General features: G+C 41.3%; 2 protein-coding genes across 3 annotated transcripts; one reads left to right on the top strand and one right to left on the bottom strand.

Moving 5' to 3' along the window:
- The first annotated feature begins 943 nt into the window (after positions 1-943).
- On the top strand, positions 944-5023 carry LOC125003875 (protein CutA homolog). 2 transcript variants are annotated; one of them, XM_047578117.1, is made up of 7 exons: positions 986-1090; positions 1509-1574; positions 2434-2582; positions 2853-2912; positions 2999-3044; positions 4631-4680; positions 4812-5023. In XM_047578117.1, exons 2-7 carry the CDS (start codon positions 1512-1514, stop codon positions 4909-4911), a joined length of 468 nt encoding a protein of 155 aa, XP_047434073.1. In that variant the 5' UTR covers positions 986-1090; positions 1509-1511; the 3' UTR covers positions 4912-5023. The 2 variants fall into 2 exon arrangements, with proteins under 2 accessions (XP_047434074.1, XP_047434073.1); XM_047578118.1 differs by lacking the exon at positions 1509-1574 and having other exon boundaries at positions 944-1090.
- A 533-nt stretch (positions 5024-5556) lies between these two features.
- Positions 5557-19234, bottom strand: si:zfos-169g10.2 (somatostatin receptor type 5). Its single transcript, XM_047578094.1, has 3 exons — positions 19199-19234; positions 9904-10740; positions 5557-8618 (listed from the first exon to the last, which is right to left on the bottom strand). Exons 2-3 carry the CDS (start codon positions 10672-10674, stop codon positions 7941-7943), a joined length of 1449 nt encoding a protein of 482 aa, XP_047434050.1. The 5' UTR covers positions 10675-10740; positions 19199-19234; the 3' UTR covers positions 5557-7940.
- Positions 19235-19885: the final 651 nt, after the last annotated feature.

Genomic DNA, 19885 nt, shown 5'->3' with positions numbered 1-19885 from the left:
GCCATCATGCTGTAGAGCCTTCACGCAATTTATGTTGGTCATTGGAAAACATAAGGTAAAAGGTAGACATTGACTCGTTTACCTGTCGACACATCCCTGCTTTCCTTCGCAATTTGCCCTTGTACTCATACACTTCTGTCACTGTTTTTCAGAAATATTATGTTATGTTTTTTCTTGTGGACAGACTAACTTACATACGATGGAGAGAGTGCTTTTTGCAGTTTCTTAAAATATGTATTTTTTTTTACACATTAATAGTAAAATGAGTCACATTCACAGTTATACATGTGCAATCCACAGTGAAATGTGTTTTAGTAGTAAAAAAATAACAAAAAAAAACAGTAATAATTACGGACAGCACACAAGATTAAAAATATGTATAACTGAAAAGGGGCAGGTCTTGTATATACACGTATTTATAATATTACATAATGTAAAGTGCAGTAATACAGTAATTGCTACTTGAAGTCCAGTTAAGGCTCAGACTTGAGTTCAACTGTATTGCTAAAAAAGTAGTCATGCCAGATTAATTGGACAAGATAATCATCTATATTTGCACGGATCCTGATTGCAAAATGAAAATTCAGCAATAACAGAGTAAGAACTTAAAAATCTCACCGAAACCGAGATGACTTTAACCCACCAGGTCTTCCGTTGTCCTACACTTTGGCGCCCCCTAGTCGTTTAATGGTTAAACTTCAGCAAGCGTTCAACAATCAAGTAGGAATAGAATGAAAAGAAAAAACACAAAACAAACAAAAGTTTGCTCAGTGAATAAAATAAACGATGTCGCCTTTGTAGTTTACATTTGCCCCATTCACGCTCCACCTGGCGTCAAATCGCCTGCAAATTAACTCCTAATACAGCGTATTTAAGCTGCGCAATGAGTTGGAAAATCACCCTGCCTCTCAATATATCTCTATAATTCATTAGCACCGTTGAACGCATTCTCTAAAACCTTTGAATAACATTAAAGTGTATTCGTGCGATTGCCGCTGAAGACACGCGGATTTACGACAGTTTCACAAAACCGCAGCCGTCACAATTTACGGCCTTGTGGACACAGGCGGAAAGGAGTGGCTGTCAGTAGGTAAGAAGTTACATAAAATAAATACTCAAGCACGAAACAGTTGCTGCTTTTCTCGCTCGTATTGTCGGGTAATTTTAGTCTTTTTTCGTGCAGGGTTTTTTTTAGTCGCGGCTAAACAGCTGAGATAGTTGCTAAAGTACACACACACACGCTAGCTACGTGCTAAGTAGAGCTCGGCTGCAACATAACTAAATAACTAAACCGTGCAAGGGAGCTGCCTGTGACTATTTAACAGCTCGTACTAACAACTATATCCTGGTTGGCAGGTATAAGGATTTAATTATCAATCACAATAATTTGTTAAAAAAGCTGGAATCTGTCCGGGTTTTTTTCCGGGTACTTCCGCTGCAAACACACTCGACAAGTCAAACATGTGTTTGTGTTTGCTAACTCACTGTGATGTGTTTGACCTGCTAAGGCAATGCGCATTGGACTGCCGAGTGCAGACACGCTGCCAGGTGGATCGTTCAAAGCGCTGATTGTGGTGAGTGTGCAGAGGATATATTAACATGCACATACATGTCTAGTATAGACCGATCAGTCACAACATTATGACCACTGACGTTGGACATCTTGTGACAGTTCAGTGTTCTGCTGGGAAGCTTAAGACCGTCTGACTGTAGTGGCTGTTTGTCTCAAACTAATAACAAAAGAAACAAACAAAAAATACTTCATGAAAAAACTAAATTCAACTCAAACGGCCACTGAGGCTCTGAGGGACTGAGAGAAAAAAAGTCCATTGTCCCGGTGAAAAGTGACATTTGGGGTGGTTTATTTAGACTGGAAAAGAGAAAAGATACAGCAATGACTTCTGCTGCCTCTCTCATCCTGGTAAAAAAAAAAACCATAACCCTTCCCAATGCCTAATTCACCTGTGCCATTCTTCCTCTGTTTATGACCTCACCTGATGTGCCCCAGTTACCTAATGCCTTCAAAATAAAAGCACTAACAAGTAATCTGAATAAACAGAAATGTGTTTATAAACCTACTTGCCTGAGCTTCAAAAAAACTACTATTTAAACAAGATTTCAAAAGAATAACAAATAGCTCCAACACCAGCATTGGACGTGTGCCACCTAGACTCAACCCCCCCCCATCCCATAGCAATGAAACTCCTTGGTGGCAGCAGTCATACCCAACAGGATGCAGCCTGACACAGTATCACACAAAAACACTTTAGCAACAACTAAAAAAAAAACATGAAAACAGCACAAGGTTTTGACCTAAGCCTCTAAATTCCTTAGATCCCCGACTGATCGAGCATCGTTTGATGCACTGGACCACACCTGGTCCACAGGGGCTTGATCGGTGTTTCATTGTCGTCTTCTGGTTTCTCTCTCCAGTCCGTGCTCGTCAGTGTGTTTATGTTCCAGCTGTTGAGGACCGTTGGACTGAGGGCGTTCTCCATGGCATCTGAGACGTACACATCGGGCACACACTCTGCCGCTTTCGTCACCTGTCCTAATGATACGGTTGCCAGGGACTTGGCCAGGTGATTCATTCTCCTGCTGTTTCACACTATTCTTTTTCATCCTATTAACTTCACTATAGAATAAACAATAAAATAAAATGCATGTTGTTGACATTTTTATCCTCCCTGTTTGTACCTGATGACAATGAGTCATCCATCTTGGTTGGACATATAGTACCTCATACCCTTCATAACCCTGCATTACAAACTTAGCCTCTCATTCCGACCGATCAGTCAACGCGTTGTCCCCCGTCCTCTACGTGTGACTCATTCATTTCTTCTATTCCACAGGGGTATTGTGGAAAAGAAACTGGCCGCTTGCGTCAACATCGTCCCCGCGATCAAATCTATGTAAGGTTTGACTACAGGCAGCAATAAATGTAGGCTTTTAAAAATCAGTGCCGTTTGTTTGAAATGCTTTTGTCTCGTTCCTTCAGATACGAATGGCAGGGCAAGATCGAGGAAGACAGTGAGGTGCTTCTGGTGAGTGCTGATATTTTATAAAATTTTTACACATAAAGCCCTATTTGCATGGGATTAGTTTCACCTGCTGCTGTCATGTTATTATAAACAAATATATTTTTAAAAATAACACGAGTGTTGATCCTGATGAACGAATTACGAACAAACTGGCATTATTTAAACCAGCCCCTCACATTAATGCTTGGTTTAATGATTTCATCCGTCTAAATGGGTGAATTTAGCAGCATGTCGACTTGGCACCCAAACATCGGTCCAAACTTTGAGTTACAGCCCATGTTTCATCATTCTTAAGTGACAAGAGGCAGAAAGTCTTGAAAATTTACAAACTCGCTCCCCCAAATCACAGAGATGTCGATCGGTTTTCACTGGATTAGTTTTATTGCAGGATCTCTGTGTTACGAGACGTATGGTAGGTTAATTTGTTACGGACACGGTCGATTCACACAGGATTGAGATCACAGACGTCCTCCATAATTATTATAAGTTACTGGAGGTCCCCAGATAAAACTGGTCTCATTCGAATAAGGTTCAAGCTTAACTGGAAATTCAGCTAAAATGTATTTGTCCAACAAAGAGGCGAAGGAAACTACTGCTGAAGCTGCAGTTTCTTACCATAAAAGCTAATAATTTAAGTATTTAGATCTCTGCTTTAAATGAGAGTTGTTTTGTTTTTGTTGTTGCTGTCGATACGTTTTTTTTTAGGGGGGAGCAACTGTAAATCCTTTGGTCACATGCTGCAATTATTAGACCTTTTTCCTTTGCTTAACTGATTTAAGAAATAACATTTCCCCAAACCTTCCCCATGACAAATCTTTTTAGTCCTAAAATCTAGAAACACTTGGGCTTAACTGCAAAATATATACTAGAAATACCAAGACAATTTAAGCACAAGTTTTTATCAAATATTTTACCCTGTAACCGTAAAAAACATGCTTTTTTTGGTTTTACCACAACTGAACGAACGTAAATACGTAAATATAACAGTGTAAAACATGATGATGAGCTGTCTGTGTTGTCTCTGACATCTCTTCTAATATATTTAATCGCCGTAGACAAAGTCAGCAGCACAACTCATCATGTCTGAGCATTACTTGATTGAGCTTTATTTATTTCAAATATATTCAAAGCAAAAAAAGGTAGAAGAAAGAAACATGCAATATATTTGAAATAAATAAAGCTCAATCAGTCAATACAAAGAAAATACTCCTGGATGTGCCTGTTTCAGTGTTTACACATAGAATAATCATTGAATGTCAACTTGATATTGACAAAGTATTGCTAAAGGGTGAAGTGTTTCAGGGGAGAAATTTACCAACCAATGATACTTAATTTCAGAACTAAATAAAATAGGTGCAGTTTAAAGAAATATTATTTTTCTATCACTGTTACCCAGACTAAATCTATACAACAGGAGTTTAATCTTTCATGGCCCTGCGTCGCTTAAAAAGACGATTGAACAGGAAGTTGTAGAGACAGACTCTCATGATCAGAGCTGACAAAAACCGCGAGCGTCCTTGACCCTGAACTCATCTCCCCGGGTGTCTCATGAAGTCAGTCTTTTTGACTCGGTGTCTCTTCTCATTCAGATGATTAAAACAAGAAGTTCCAAGGTGCCTGCTCTCGCTGAATATGTCCGGTAAGTTCATTTCAAGTCTCGCTATAGAAGAACCGTTTCTTAAGAACGTTGTGTTTTCATCATTTGCTCCATCATCCAGTCAGAGTTTATGTCTCTCTGTGTGGACTCATGTCTGTTATTGTGCCGTCCAGCTCTAACCATCCTTACGAGGTGGCTGAAGTCATCAGCCTGCCCATCGACCAGGGTAACCCACCCTACCTCAAGTGGATAGGGGACATTGTGCCGGAGTGAAGGTGGACTAATGAGTGGACGTCAGAGACAAGATCGAGGCAAAACAAAGTGGCTGTTGCATTTTTTTTTTTAAAAAAACAAACAAAATGAATAAAAGACATATTTTCTGAAATATTTTCTGTTTTACTTTGTTGGGACCATATATGAAGGCTTCTAAATTGTTGTCTTCCTTCTTATGTGTCAACCTCTAGAGGGCAACAATGGTCTGATATATATATTTTTTTTAAGTTAACCAGTGTGAGTTAAAAGTGAACAGGCATCAGTTTCTTTTTTCTTCTATAGTGAAGATTGCATGGTGAAATAAAGCGAAGGACAGGTTTTTAAGTGTCTCTTGGTGAACACAGCATGACAATGACAACGGTTACAAACATTACATATATATAACCTACATGTACGTTCATGGTGTAAAAGTGACATGGTTGCAGAAAACACCACGTTTTATTGTGATTTTATTGACTCAACATGATCAGATTAAACATTTATTTAGCAAACCATGACTACATGACACGTGGCTCTAGTGAAGCTCTGACACAACATCCTAATACTGAGAAAAAAGTAATTACGTGGGAAGTTGTTCTTGTAATACAACCTACCACGTCTATAAGCACTGATCAAATCAGGCATAAAATATGGACCTCACAGAACTCTACGAAACACCCACTATTTCAACCACCTAACTGTTTCTTTACATCACGTATCAACAAACCGCATTGGGGAAGGAGAGGATCATGAAATGAAATGACCCTAAAATTCCTAATCCATACGTTTGAGTGTGAAAATTTTCTTAAAAAAGAAAAAACACCGCTCAGGCATAACATTATGACCACCTTCCTAATATTGTAATAATTTCAGATAATATGAAGTTAATTCCACCTCTTATCTGAATACCGCATTAAAAATATAACACATTTTGCAAAATATCAGATTTTGACATAAGGGGACAAAAAAATGATCATTATTATGAATTAACACAGTTCTCTAAATCCAGCTAAACCCAGTCTAAAAACTTCAGTATATCTACTTCTACATAGGAGCTGTGTAATTGTACATTTCTAACAGTTAATGAGCTAAAGCGAGCTGTCAGCTGACCTTAAAAGCAAAAAATGCCTTTGTCGCTTTGAAAAAAATCTGAATGACGGCCCCTTGGTGTTCTGTATGCGGTCCCGGCCATGCTGCTGCACAAAAGCTGAAATGGAGAGGCGTGTTTTTGAAATTACCTTTGTGGGCTGTGCTTGAAAGCCAGAGCGATAAAAATTGAATTTTTTTTTTTTCCCTCCATTTCACAGTGGGTCATCATCTGCGTTACTTCCCACTGGGATATGAATCATACGGTGCATTAGGCATTTTAGTACAAGACATTCCCCAATTCAGAAAGTGTCAGGCTTCGCTTAAATGCCAGCAATTTCTGTTAAAATGATTCCAGTCCTCACCCTCTGATGACCTCCTTTTGTGTAAAGCTGTTTTCTTTGTGAGTTTCAAGAGGCCATGGATGGAAAAATATCTGCATACACGCTGTACTTTGTCGTACCTGCAGACGTTTTCCCAGAACACGGTGTTTTTGCTAGTGCTCCAGAGTGCTTTCACACCATGTTCTGACCTGGGAGCATTTTTTCCCCCACCAGGTCGGTGTGAACGCAACAATCACACTCCTGGAGCAAATCAGTTGAGCTGACTTACAGTAAGAGGAGGTGGTCTTCGCTGGCTTGTGTTGGCTGTTCGGAGCGTAGAGTGGTGCTTAAAATCATTCACACCATTCAGATTGTTCTACATTTCCTCATAAACATGGAGAACCCAGGACGCTGATGTTGTGGGTGATCTTTAGGCAGAAATGTAGGAAATTCTGAACCGTGCAAAGCTTTTAAGAGCTGCTATATATACGTTTTCTACATGTAGCGTAGATGCTCAAACAAACTAAAAAGGTTTTTCACATACAGAACGTCAGCTTTGTTTGCATGGAGCCGTGTATTCTGATCACAGTTGGTTTAGGAGCCAAAACTAAATGAAAGGCTCCATATAAACGCCTCAGTTTCATTCAGTTTCACGGGGGTAGAATACTCCTTTTCCCAAACCAGACATGTAAACGGTGAATCTGAATGAAATCAGCCTGACTTCATTCCAGTTGTGCCGCAGAGAGATTGTTTCTATAACAACTCTGACTGAACTAAACGTTGTTGCACCCTTAGACGGCAGAAAAAATAAAAATACTGAACTGTTTAAAAAGTTCCGTCAAAATTGAATTGAAACCGGGACAGATTGGAGCTTGGGACAATTACGGAACCGCTGGAAAAACTTGAAGACCAGCTGCCATGAGGCTAAACAACACAATAACTAAAGCGGATACGAGCCCACGAACTTTCCAAATCAATAATAAAAGTGTAAGAACTATAGCAACTACTGCTGATTGGATGAGAGGCCTCCATCTTTGATCAGTCACGGGATGTTTTCATCGATCTGCGCATGTCACACGTCTGTAAAACGGCCGCTCTCATTAAAAGTAGTGGTTCATGTAAACATCAGATCAGAATAGACCACCTCACATGTAAACAGCCGACCTGAAACCTTCGATCAGAATGAGAAAATAGACCCATGTGAACCCAGCTACTGGTACACGAACCACAGAACATAACGACAACTCATTTTTGGTTACATAACTTTCCTGAAATCACATTTTCTGCAAAATTCTGACCGATGTCAAACTCCCTTTTCAACAGAGTCGATTTCTTTGTCTCAATTAGCATAAGAACAGGATTTGAACCGAGGTTTAATGTAACCTTGAACACATGTATGAATTACTCCAAGTCAGAAGTAGGTATGGGGTTGAAAGCACACTTAGGTATAAGGTCTCTTCGTCCTTCAGGTTTCCTTTGGTTTCCAATCCAGCTCGGTACATGTGTTCCTGCTTTTGTTAAAGTTGAAGTACACTCACACCACACACTTTGCATTGATTTTGGCACAATCCACATTAAAATACTCACGACACACACATAAATCACGGGTACGAAAATACACTCAGAACATGCCAACATATGTTACAGATAGCTGATGTCCAGCACAGAGTTTTTATCCTGGATTTCTTCAGTTTGTGTCCTGCTTGGTCTACTTCTGCAGGCCACGGAGGACACTCCCTCAGCAGGGTCGAACCCCGAGCCAAGCTCAGACTTTCCCCTCTGCACAGTCCTTGAGCCCTCTTTTACTCCGTTTTGGTTTCCATTTTGTGACATTTTGCACATTTCTTTCATCTGCACGCCCCCGTCCGTTCCATTGATTCCCTCCTCTTCTTCACTTTGGTGGCCATTTTCTTTTCTGTGCGCCTTAGCCACTCGATCATTCCCCTGTGGCTGGAGCACGATGCCGCCCCACTCTTCCGTGGGCCGCTGCAACTCCGTGCCGGCCCTGTCGTTGTTGTTCACCCTGCGGGAGGTGCGGCACAGGGCCTTCCGGAAGCCCCTCTTGAAGTTGTCGGACAGAAATCCGTACAGTATGGGGTTGGCGCAGCTGTTGGCGTACGAAAGCGCGACCACGAAAAAGTAGAGCCCCCTGAAGTCTCCAGGCAGGACCACGAGTAGGTTGAGGATGTTGAGGACGTAGAAGGGCAGCCAGCAGAAGACAAAGACCGCCACGACAACAACCACCATCCTGGTGACTTTACGCTCTGACTTCCTGCGTCTAGAGGATGTGGCCTGGGCCCGTTTTCCAACACTTCGCACCTTAGAGGGAAAACAAAAGGGCATAATATATTTTTAGGCTTTTAGAACAACAAATGTCACCCAAATGTCCAAAAATTGAATAAAACACTTCTTGTCATTGGAAGTGACAAGTAAAAGTTCTGCTGTAAGCCGAATGTACTTATGGTCCTAACCCTTAAAACCTATTAATACCTATTACCTGCAACTTAAAAAACAAATTTGCGATTATGTTATCTGGGTGAACTTAGCCTTTGTACACTGAAACAAGTAGCCGGCTTCAGAGCCACACTTCATTTTTTTTTTTCTCAGAATAACATTAGGCATGGCATAGTGTGCTTCTCCATTATTTCTGTGCAAACACTGCTTTGGAAAAAGCACCCTGCACCACAATTAGTGATAGGAACAGAGAAAAGGTTAATTATACAGGATGGCTTCTCTGCCCTGCAACATAATTATAATAAGGGTTTTCAGAGAAAACGACACATTTTTTTTTTTTTTTTTTTTCCCGCAAAGCTACCATGCCATAACAATTACACAGTGCCATAGAGTTTCGGAGTTTCAGAGACGGACTGTTTTTGTCAAAGCTGGCTTTGAAACTAAAAGTCCATTTACGTTTTCCCAAAGACAGTGTGACCATCATTCGTGCTGGGGCAGTAGGATCAGCACTAATCATGATGCGGAAGAGGCCAGTGGCATATATAATTGCTTTAATGTTAAAAAAAAAACAAAAAACAAGTAACAGTATATACCAATCAGGCATAACATTATGACCACCTTCCTAGGTCTCTTTTGTGCCTCCCAACAGTGAGGGTGTTCTGTGGTGTCTGCCTCCGTGGATCATCCCAAAGATACTTGATCAGTTTGGGATCTAGTGAATTTGGAGGATAGGTCAACAACTTGTGCCGTCCTTCAGGTTTTGTAGAGATTTTCCTAAACTCTTATCCATCAAGGAGTGTCATTGCTAGGGGGTGGGGGTGCCTGGTTTGGTCTGGTCTAGGTGGGTGCTACATGTCTAAGTAACATCCACACCAATGCCAGGTCCAAAAGTTTCCCAGAAGAACATTGTTTTGTCACAACATGGTCAAATTTTATTTACTTCTCCTGTCAGTTGTTTTAATGTTGTGCCTGATTGGTGTATTGCTCAATTTACATACACGTAAGTCAACTGTAACTCCCAAGGTGTTAATTGTATGAGTAACAGACAGCAGAAAGAAGACAACGATTATGTTGTTTGCAATTCACTTTGCAGCTAACATCTGTTTACTTGTGAATTCTGGGTCAATTTAAGATTAGTCGCAATGCCTACCTTGATCACGATCAGCAGGTAGCACAAGCAGATGACCAGCAAGGGACAAAAGAAGCCAACGGTGCATGTGTACACAATGAAGGAAGTCTTCCACACTTCTTCCGGTTCGGGCCACACGATGCTGCAGTTCCCATCGTCCTTCAGCACGTCGGCAAACACCACCACCGGCAACACCACCACAAAGGACCCCGCCCAGACCGTGGCACTGATAGCCTTGGCCACCCGAGGACGCCGCCACCAGGAGGAGCGGATGGGGTGCACCACAGCCAGGTAGCGGTCCACTGACATCACAGTCAGACAGAAGATGCTGGTGAACTGGTTTATGGCGTCTACTGTCATGACCACGCGGCACATTAGAGAGCCGAAGGGCCACGACAGCAGAGCGTTCTGCACCGCCAGGAAGGGCAGGCCCAGCATGAAGAGCTCATCCGCAATGGCTAGATTGAGTATGTAGATGTTCGTGACTGACTCATTCTTGGTGTAGTTCACGATCACGTGGATGACCAGGGTGTTTCCCACCAAGCCCACGACGCACACTATCCCATAAATGAGAGGGATGAAGATTCCGGCCAAACCAGCGAGGGATTCGGGTTTACTTTTGGTGCCGTTTTGGCAGGTGCTGTTGAAGAGGAGACCCGTGTTGAGGCCGAGGAGCGGTTCAGAGGGAGCGGAGCAGAGCAGGGAATGGGAATAGGGTGCTGCAGAGGTGTTGCTCCATGTTAGGCTTTCCTGGGGCACCAAAGAAACCTGGGTGGCCTGGATGAGCTCCATGGAGGTCGCTAAGGAATGTGCCGCAACAGAACTTTTTGGGATCCCATCAGTGACAACTCAACAACCCTGCGAAAGCAAAGCAAACCTTGTTTAGGCAAAAGTTGAATTTAAATGAATAGTTTGAGATTTATCTTTCCATAGTGTTGGCAAGATCTGGATGAGTAGCTTAGCTTTAGCCAGCAACCTGATAGTTTGAGTTAAGTCTAGTATAAAACTAAAACTATAAGAAAACAGCTTGGTGGTGTATAAATAGAGACTAGTTCTTCCAGGAACTGCTGAAACTACATTCTGCATCATTTACTGAATCTGTAGACAACTGTAAACCATTTGGTGGTTTGATTGGGGCTTATCAGTTCTACTTCTAGCTTAGATAGAGGCAGTGCCTTCATGAAGCTACTGTGAATGTCATTGGTTGTGGTTTTAATTTGGCAGTCTACCTTTAACACAATGTTAAGCTATGCCTCTAAAAGATAAAAATGTTATATAACATTATACGTAATACAAAAAAAAACAAATAACAAGAGACACCAGGAAGCAAGGAAGCAAACTGCCTGTGCTTTTAATTTATGGATCGATCACCAACAGCCTAAAGTTCCAAAAGTTTGGTCCGATCTCAGCCGAGCGGCTCGACGAATACTAAACGACTAATCAACGTGACGAACCTCCTTCTGTCACAACAAAAACAAGCCGGCACCATAACAAAAACATAGCGTAGTTCATTCTATTAGCTCAGCACTTGTTTATGTAGCCGTTCTGCCATCCTAATAAACGCCACGCCACATGCAGGCACACCCTCGTCCCTCACAGCGATGGCTAATAATTGGTGCTCTGTTGGGAATAAAATGTGCTGACCTATGAAGAAGAAATAACAGAGGCATGTCCCCCGCAACCTTCACTTAAATATATTAATACAGACAGATGATGAAAAGAGAAGGTGGAAGGGAAAGGTGGATGATTTAATTGGGAACTATAACAAGTGGAAAAATACTAAAACATTCCCAAATCAGACATAACATTATGACCTCCTTCCTAATATTGTGTAGGTCTCCTTTGTGCCTCCCAAACAGTTGAGGCTCATCAGAGAATGGACATGAACCTTCTGAGGACATCCTGTGGTGTCTGGTAATAGCATGTTGTTAATGGGGTCCTTTGGGTCATGGGTTGAGGGGAGGGGCCTCTGTGGATCTAGTGAATTTGGAGTCCAGGTCAACATTTTCATGTTCTTTGAGTTGTTACTAAAGCATTTTTGTGTGTGTGCTTGTGCCATTACTGTGGGTTTGGGGTGCCTGGTCTGGTCTAGGTGGGTGGTACATGTCTACATAACATCCACATGACATGAATAAATGTCAGGTCCAAACGTTTCCCAGCAGAACATTGAATTTGTCATAAAATGGTCAGTGTTATTTATCCTTCTGTCGGGGGTCATAATGTTGTGGCTGATTGGTGTTTTAAATAAATGAAGGCTTTCAGTGAGGCTGTCTCACCTCTGTGCTCCACTGCAGTGTTTTCCATACAATGATAATACTGTGGCAGCTCACAAGGGTCTACTTTACTTTACTCCATCATGATCTCATTACGAATCGGAAATATTTCTGCACGTCTCAAAAATCGTTATGCTTGCGTTGTTTGTCTTATGGCTTCTGTAACCATCTCTCCCTACCTCCCCTCCTCTCCCCCCAGACCCTCCAAATACACCTGTCACTGGCCTGCTCTTTATAAATTTAACCTGATGGGGGGAGAACGGCACAATTCATGTACCATGAGAAGCTATTTGTGTTGTTTGCTCATAAAAACTGACGTTACCGGCACTTTTTTCAAACCCAGTGTTTGTGCTCTTGATTTTTTTAGACCCCTTATATTCAGATTTACAGTACCAGTCAGAAGTCTGGTAGTATATTTAAAGAAATGTTCAAACCTGGAGCGATCAACTAAAGACGTGAACTAGCTTAACTTTACAAGAGCTAGCTAGAAAACTTAATTTGAAAGTCAACAGTTTATTATAAATTAGATTTATTTGCTTTATTTAATGACGCGTACATTTGCCTGTATATGTTCCTGTATATGACCGGATGATCTGCACACGCTGCTCCTTAACTCAGTATCCATGTTATTGCGGTAATTTAAAGACAAACTGATACAAAACGCCTGCTCTTATTCTTTGTGCAGACAGTTCATATTCTGGTGTTTTTTTTTTTTTTTTAATAGTTGAGATACCATCACAGTGAAGAGGAAACAAGCAAACAAACACCAGACTCTGATGAAATTTTGTGGGAAACACCGTTTGCCGTTTTCCAATGCAGCAACAATGCAGCAAATATAAATGGAACAAAAATAACAGGAGGATTGGCTTGGAAGATCTTTGCCGACGCATAATTAACTCCCAACGGAGTGACTCCATATCGACTCTACGCCTCAATCTAAAGGGCAGCTTACACGCCCACCCTCGAGTCTCTGGTCTTCTCTGGTCAAACATGTGTCCAGTTATTGGCGCATGTGAGTATTTTTCATTTGGCAAAGGACCAGCAATTTTTTTTTCTTCTCCTAGACTAAATGTAAAAGTCAACCAGAGGTCAAGGCACCAATTACCAAAAGTAAATGCCAGGAGATGGCGTCAGTCCAGGTAAATACACAAATATATATATATATATATATATATATATTTGATTATACATACATTATACATAGATTGGAAGCATAAGGCACAGTGGACTGAATAATCAAAGGATGTTGAAGAGATTTGTGAAGTCACCAGTGTGAAGTTGTAAATAGTAGAAGAGGGAGGGGGCTTTACAGAAATAACCCCCTGACAGAGCAGAGAAATTGGTGGTAGAGGAGTAGGTGTGAAGAAGAAGATGAGCTCATTGGAGTCACTCATAGATGCTGAAAGTACCTCCACTTTTCATGGGGGTTTGGCGGTGGCTGGCTTATTATTTCTGACAATAGTTGCATGACACTCATGTAGTCACACTGTACAAAGGCATGAGACTAAAGCAACTCTACAGTGCATTAAAACAAGTTGTTATAAATTGTATGTTACCGTAGCTTACACACAACACACCATATTCACCTTAAATCCTACTCTTTCAAAACTGCCAACCACTTTGTATATATTGTGTTTTACATGACAGGTTGGACTATGTTTTCTGTCCAGATATTCTGTATTTTGTGGAGTCCTGGTCAACACATTGTGCTGTTCTTGTGTTTTTGTGTATATAGCTGTGTCATGCGGTGGAGGTGCCTGGTCCAGAACCGTATATTTGAGAGAGTCTGGCTAATGAATGTTTGAAGTTAACCTAGCCTTATGCTAGCTAGTTATCTGGAGTAAAGGCTTAGAAAAATAGCAGCTACCGTCATATACACCATGAAAGCCATGTGTGCATGTAATTTATGTCAATGTAGAAAGACAAATTTAATTGGCACGTAACTTTGCCTCGGTCAGTACTAAGTTATTACAGCTAGTGTACTAATGTTACAATGATAATACTAAATAACAGCAAGACTAGTTTAATTTTCACAATTTCATGAACACAGGAGACTGAGGAGAAGGTAAACACAGCTCCATGACTGATGAGGTGATTGGGCTACAAAGCATTTTACAGGCTCATTTAAGATATTTAAAGTAAGTAGACGCTGGGATATTTAAGTGAGGATGTTTTAAATGTTGACAGATGTTGGTAATAACATTTATAGGCCTGTTAATGGTGAAAATAAGACATTTACTTCAATATAGGACATCTGCCCTATGGGGTTACACTGTATGCTGCCGATGTATCTAACATGGTGCCCATGATTTGAGTTGGCCAGACTCTCTCTAATATACACTGTTATTTACTTCTCCTTCCAGTGGTTTTAATGTTGTGGCAGATCGGTGTATAACTACTATGTACGGATTTGGTTTTAGAGTCCATGCCATCCGTGTTGAAGAATAGAGAAATTAGCTTGTAAAAACCAACCAATGTAAAGCGGCTGCTTACAGAAAACACAGACACATTAAATAAGAAATAGTCTAAAGGGGGCAATTGCAAAATGCCCATGATAGACATAAAAATGCTAAGCGAGCTCCAAACTTCATAAATTGTAACGATGGCATGCTGTGCAACACATTTTTTTTTAACTTGTTTTCAAATCATATGCGATTACAGCCACACTTTCTTGGAACTAATAGCACATAAAAGTGTCCCTACGGAGACTACAGTGCACTTATATGTTCGTAGGTGGCAGACTCATTTAATCACACACTCACACACACATACACACTCTTGACTCCAACCTTGGAACAGCCTCCCATTCTAATCTCTGATAAACACAATAAGAGCAGACAGACAATCTTTCTTCCCAAAATGCAGCACTTCTTTTGTCCGCCGTTGTATGGCCAGCTCTAAGAAAAGCGTCCTGGGAGATGTTGCTATGGGGATGGAAGTTTATGGCAAGGCTTAAATGGCCCCGGCGTGGAACAAATCACAGAGATAAACAGGAGTTCGGAATGAATGCTGATTATCGAAGACTCTGGAGCCTTTACATTCAGATACAAAGCCGACAGAAAGAATTGTCTTAGTGGACAGGTGCGTGATATGTGAGTTTTTTACGTGTGTGCATGTAAAATAAAGGAAAAGAAAAATGAGTCAAGTCTGAATTAAATCCTCCCTTTTGTATATTGCTTTCAGATTAGAAGCTTTCATGGGCTGAAGTCAAAAAGTGCAGTTCCACAAATGGCCACTTGAGGCTTGCTCTAATCTAGCGTAGAATACCAGACTCAATATTTATCAGAACGTCTGGTAACACTGGTACTATGGACGGAACCTATCAGTTCCCAGCTGAGGTGTTCTAGACTAACCTTCCGCCACAAATTATTCATATAATAAAGTATCCGGGAACCCGTAATCTCGGAACTTGGTCGGATTTCTAGGCTAGCTCCAATCCCCGTAGAGCCAAATTAAAATGCACAGTTCCGCCATAAGAATGGACACGTTTATAGCAGAGGCGGGTATTGGCAACTTCACGATACGATACGTATCACGATACTTGAGTCACGATACTTGAGTCATGATACATTATTGCGATATTATGATATTGCGGTATATTGCAATATTCTACATAGTTCACTAAGAAATTTTAAGTGCAGCCAAAAAAAGTACACATATCATATCATATCATATCATATCATATCATATCATATCATATCATATCATATCATATCATATCATATATGTACATCAGATGACAGTGATAATTAATCGGAGAAATTGAGTCAAAAAACAAGATAAATTATACATTTCCAATTTATTGCACTTGTACAGAAAAAGTGGCAGTGGAGGTGCAGAAGGCTTGACTTTTTCTTTTTCTGTTAAGATTAAAAACCAATATTATATCGAAAGAAAAAATATCGCGATATATTGCCATATAGATATTTTTCCCTCTCCTAGTCTATAGCCTGGTCCAAAAAATTATTTTGGCCTTTATAGCTAATCTGCCTCCATTAATCTGAGTATTGACAGCATATTGTAGCTCTTAGACCCATGTGGTATGTCAGATCGTGGCAAAGTATTTGGTTGATTAGACATTTTTATATATATTTGAATTTATACCCTCAATTTTTCCCTGCAAATTAACATACATACATAGTGCCAGCTGAGGCCTGTCAATCTAAGCCTCCTGATCACAATAGGCCCCGCCCACATTGCTGCTGAGCCAACCACAAGGCTGTATATTACGCGTCTTTAGGTTGGCCGAGAGCCTATTTAGTCCCTGAGGGAAATCCCAGGCGCATGCTGCAATATTAGCAGAAGAGAAGCTAACAGTGCATGATATATATTGGTATGTTTTTGTTAATGATAGTTGGACATCCACCCTGCTGTTACACATGTTAGAAATTAATTAAAATTAATGCTTGAATAGCTTAATATTGAATGCAAAATGATAATCTATATTTATAAATGGCACTAATATGGAAGGCAGGGGGTCCCTACTTAATCTCTCCATCAGTTTGGGGGTACTTGGCCTGAAAAATGTTGAAGACCCCCAACATAAAGAGTGGAATCCAGTGCGACGCAGACACTGCACTTGTCAGGATGAGCACCCTTTTTAACGTTGCTTTCCATGCTGCCGCACAGGTGATTTTTACAGAAAAAATACACATTTTCAGTCGCCACTTTTGCTCCAGCTCAGCTCTGACCAGTCCCATTTCCGACAGTGACCAACCTCCCATACAAATAAAGGAGCGCAAAACAGATGGCAGACGTGCCTTTACATAAATTTCAAAGGCGGATCGGTCTGAACCCGGTCGCCGCTGTTACGCAGACAATGCTGTCGACTCGAGGGCTTTTCGTGATTACATGGTTGATGCTGGGGTCAAAGAGATGCGTCCTCCTCGGCTCTATTGATGCTGCGTAATACCTCGTAATTGCTCAAGCGACAGCTCAATACAACGGCCCGCTGGTGTGACAGAGGGATCATAAGGTCACCGTTAAAACAAATGCCCGTCTGGTGAATGGGTTCCAGCTGATTGCTCAAAGGTCCAAAGGTCCACTCAATATTGTTTCATTCAATATGTTAATTTTAGGATTCACTTGTTCTTTCTTTTATTTTATTGTTTAAGAGTAAATAAGAGTCACAATCTTATTTATCAGCACGTTTTTTTTTTTTTAAAAAGGAAAGGAGGTAGGTGACTCTTAGGAGGTGGTGAGGCACCGATGCCACTTTATGTTTATTTCCCTGAGCTGCCATTAGCACGGAGCCTGGGGGACTTTACATTAGGCTAATAGAGGTCTGTCCAATCACATTACATGTGTAACACACTGACAAGGTGACACCTGAACGTCACATCTGCTGCTGCTCAGAATCAACGCTTTCGCCACACTTACACGTAGCATTGTATGCGACTGAAATAACACAAAAGTGGAGAAGAGTGCAGAAGAGGCAAAATGTGTACTTGATCAGTTTAGGGTCCAAATGTTCCTAAACCATTTTTTTTTTTTGTGTGTGTGTGTGTCTAGGTGGGTGGTACATTTTTGCTATTGCGTTGTTTAGCCTTATAGTAACCGGTCTTCTATCCCGGCTTCAGGCAATTTTTGATGCACCTTTTGAAACAGTTCAGTATTTCTATGTTTTCTAAGCGTGCGATAATGTCTAGTTCTTATTAAAAACAAGTTCTCATTTGGTTTGAGCCTGTTTATTCCGACTGAGAAGCATTTTCATTTGGTCTGGGCTTCTAAACCGACTGTAAACAGAATATTTGGCTCCATGTGAACCCAGATAGTAACAAAACAATCCAGGATTAAACTGGATTAACTAATACACGTTGATATGTTCTTTGGGGGGGAACGCCATCAGCTAATTGGATATCCATCAGTGTCTTCCCCCAAGGGAGTCTACTTCCTGTTGCTGTTCCTTTAACGGATTTGCGGCGTTTGGATGCGGTCTGCTTCAGGGCCACATTAACGCTTCCACGATGTTCGATACAAAGGCTGACGAGAGCTCGCAGGTTGGCTTGACTCAGTGCGTCACGCCACTCGACGCAGTTTTTTTTTTTTTTTTTTTTTCAAACATATGCACGGACACAAAGAGAGACATGGGAGAAAATTCCTCGCGTATACGCATTTAAATGAGTCATGCAGCACTGATTGAACTGATTGAATGGAATAAAAAGGAAAAAAGACTGTAACACCTGCTGTGTCCCCCCCAACAAATATATATGTGGGTAAGCAGTGGTGCGGTGCCACCACACACAGAATTAGCAACAATTACCTCCTCTTCCCACGCAGTGTGCAGCACACATGCCGTCCATACAAATTCACGCCAAATTAGTCAGATGAGCAGAGCGGACTAAAAAGCTTTAAAACCTCCAGAGTGGATTTTGACCAATTCGGTAAAAAAAACGCCCGGGCCTCCAGACAGATGATGAGCGAGACTGAGAGACGGACGGGTCACAGTGAGGTTAATTATTTTTTATTCCACTGCAGCCCATTCATTTACGGAGCACAACTTAAAGGTGCACACTTTGCCCGGCATTGCTTTCTCTTCGCCTCTTATTCCTTATCTCTCTTTTCCCCCATCACCTCTTGTCCTCTCTTTCTCCCTCTCCTTCTTGTGTCCTCTTAAATCTCGTCTCCCGGTCCTCTCTTCTCATTTTACATTTAACTTTTTGTCCCTTCCTCTCAATTCCTTCCTGTCACCCCTCCATCTGTTCCAGCTGTTCCTAAACTTTTCAGCATCCGTCGCCTCAAATTAATTAAATCATCTTGCGTTCACTGAAGTGGCCCCAGTCTCCTTACTGTTCATTTTATTCAAATGCTGATGAGCAGCAATGAATTTAGAGTAATGTCTGACATACTGCTCGGAAGCAAAAACAATAATACAGAAAGCTACAGGAAAATTATACAGGATGCACAGTATATATTTTATGAAATAAGCTTAACGTATAAAATCCATAGCCATGCCTTGGTTGATCATTAGCAGAGAGTTTGGAATTAAAACAGCTTCTTTGCGTACGGCAGATACCGTGACAAAGACAAAGTGAAACACTCACCTCCGTCCATGTTTTTCTGGAGCTGCGTAATTCGACGAGGGTAACGTAGATTGGACTTGTTAACTGTTGCGTTCATCACAGAGCTCTGTCTGCGAGCTGAGAGCGCTGAAAGAACAGCCTCCACCCCCAAACCCCTACACACACACACACACACACACACGGACACACACACACATCTGTCTGTCAACACACTGCAAGGACTCTTATTGACAAGGCATTCCCAACACAAATCCCTAATGCTGACTCTAATTCAGCTGGCAATTCCAGATACTTCCACTTTTTTAAGACATATAGTCAATCGTGCTCAAAAAATATGAATGAAACGTTACTTGGAGGGCGGGGTGCAACGATGAGCGCCTCCTGCTCACAGCAGGGTGAGTTAAGATGCCTGTAAAGAAACGTCATTCACGCCTGGAAACCAGAGCCTCTGACTAACAATGGGTCGTTAGAGTAGGGTACGCTGGAGGAAGAGGACGGGGTCAAACCGTCTTCTCTTCTTCTCCTGACAAGTGAATATCTGGTCATTAACGGACGCTTGTCTTGCCAGTTTCTGATAATTGACACCTACAGATGTTCCCATCTACTTGAATGAAACGTCCTCTAGATGCTCTGCAAGTCCAGTTTCCTTTCTTTAGCATTTTTGGATACTCACAGGCGGAGGTTAAAAAAGACGCTTGTCCTTTGGTG

Source organism: Mugil cephalus, chromosome 2, assembly GCF_022458985.1.
Source record: "Mugil cephalus isolate CIBA_MC_2020 chromosome 2, CIBA_Mcephalus_1.1, whole genome shotgun sequence".
Classification (NCBI taxonomy): domain Eukaryota; kingdom Metazoa; phylum Chordata; class Actinopteri; order Mugiliformes; family Mugilidae; genus Mugil; species Mugil cephalus.
The sequence above is the reverse complement of the archived record's forward strand: the minus strand, read 5'-3'. Positions and strand labels throughout refer to the sequence as shown.

Excerpts from the sequence above, each read along its gene's own strand:
- LOC125003875 (XM_047578117.1), top strand. The coding sequence starts at position 1,512 with ATGCGCATTGGACTGCCGAGTGCAGACACGCTGCCAGGTGGATCGTTC. Across the intron at positions 2,583-2,852 it reads GTTGCCAGGGACTTGGCCAG|GGGTATTGTGGAAAAGAAAC; the intron begins GTGATTCATTCT and ends TCTATTCCACAG. Across the intron at positions 3,045-4,630 it reads AAGACAGTGAGGTGCTTCTG|ATGATTAAAACAAGAAGTTC; the intron begins GTGAGTGCTGAT and ends CTTCTCATTCAG.
- si:zfos-169g10.2 (XM_047578094.1), bottom strand. The coding sequence starts at position 10,674 with ATGGAGCTCATCCAGGCCACCCAGGTTTCTTTGGTGCCCCAGGAAAGC. Across the intron at positions 8,619-9,903 it reads ACCTGCTGATCGTGATCAAG|GTGCGAAGTGTTGGAAAACG; the intron begins GTAGGCATTGCG and ends TTTCCCTCTAAG.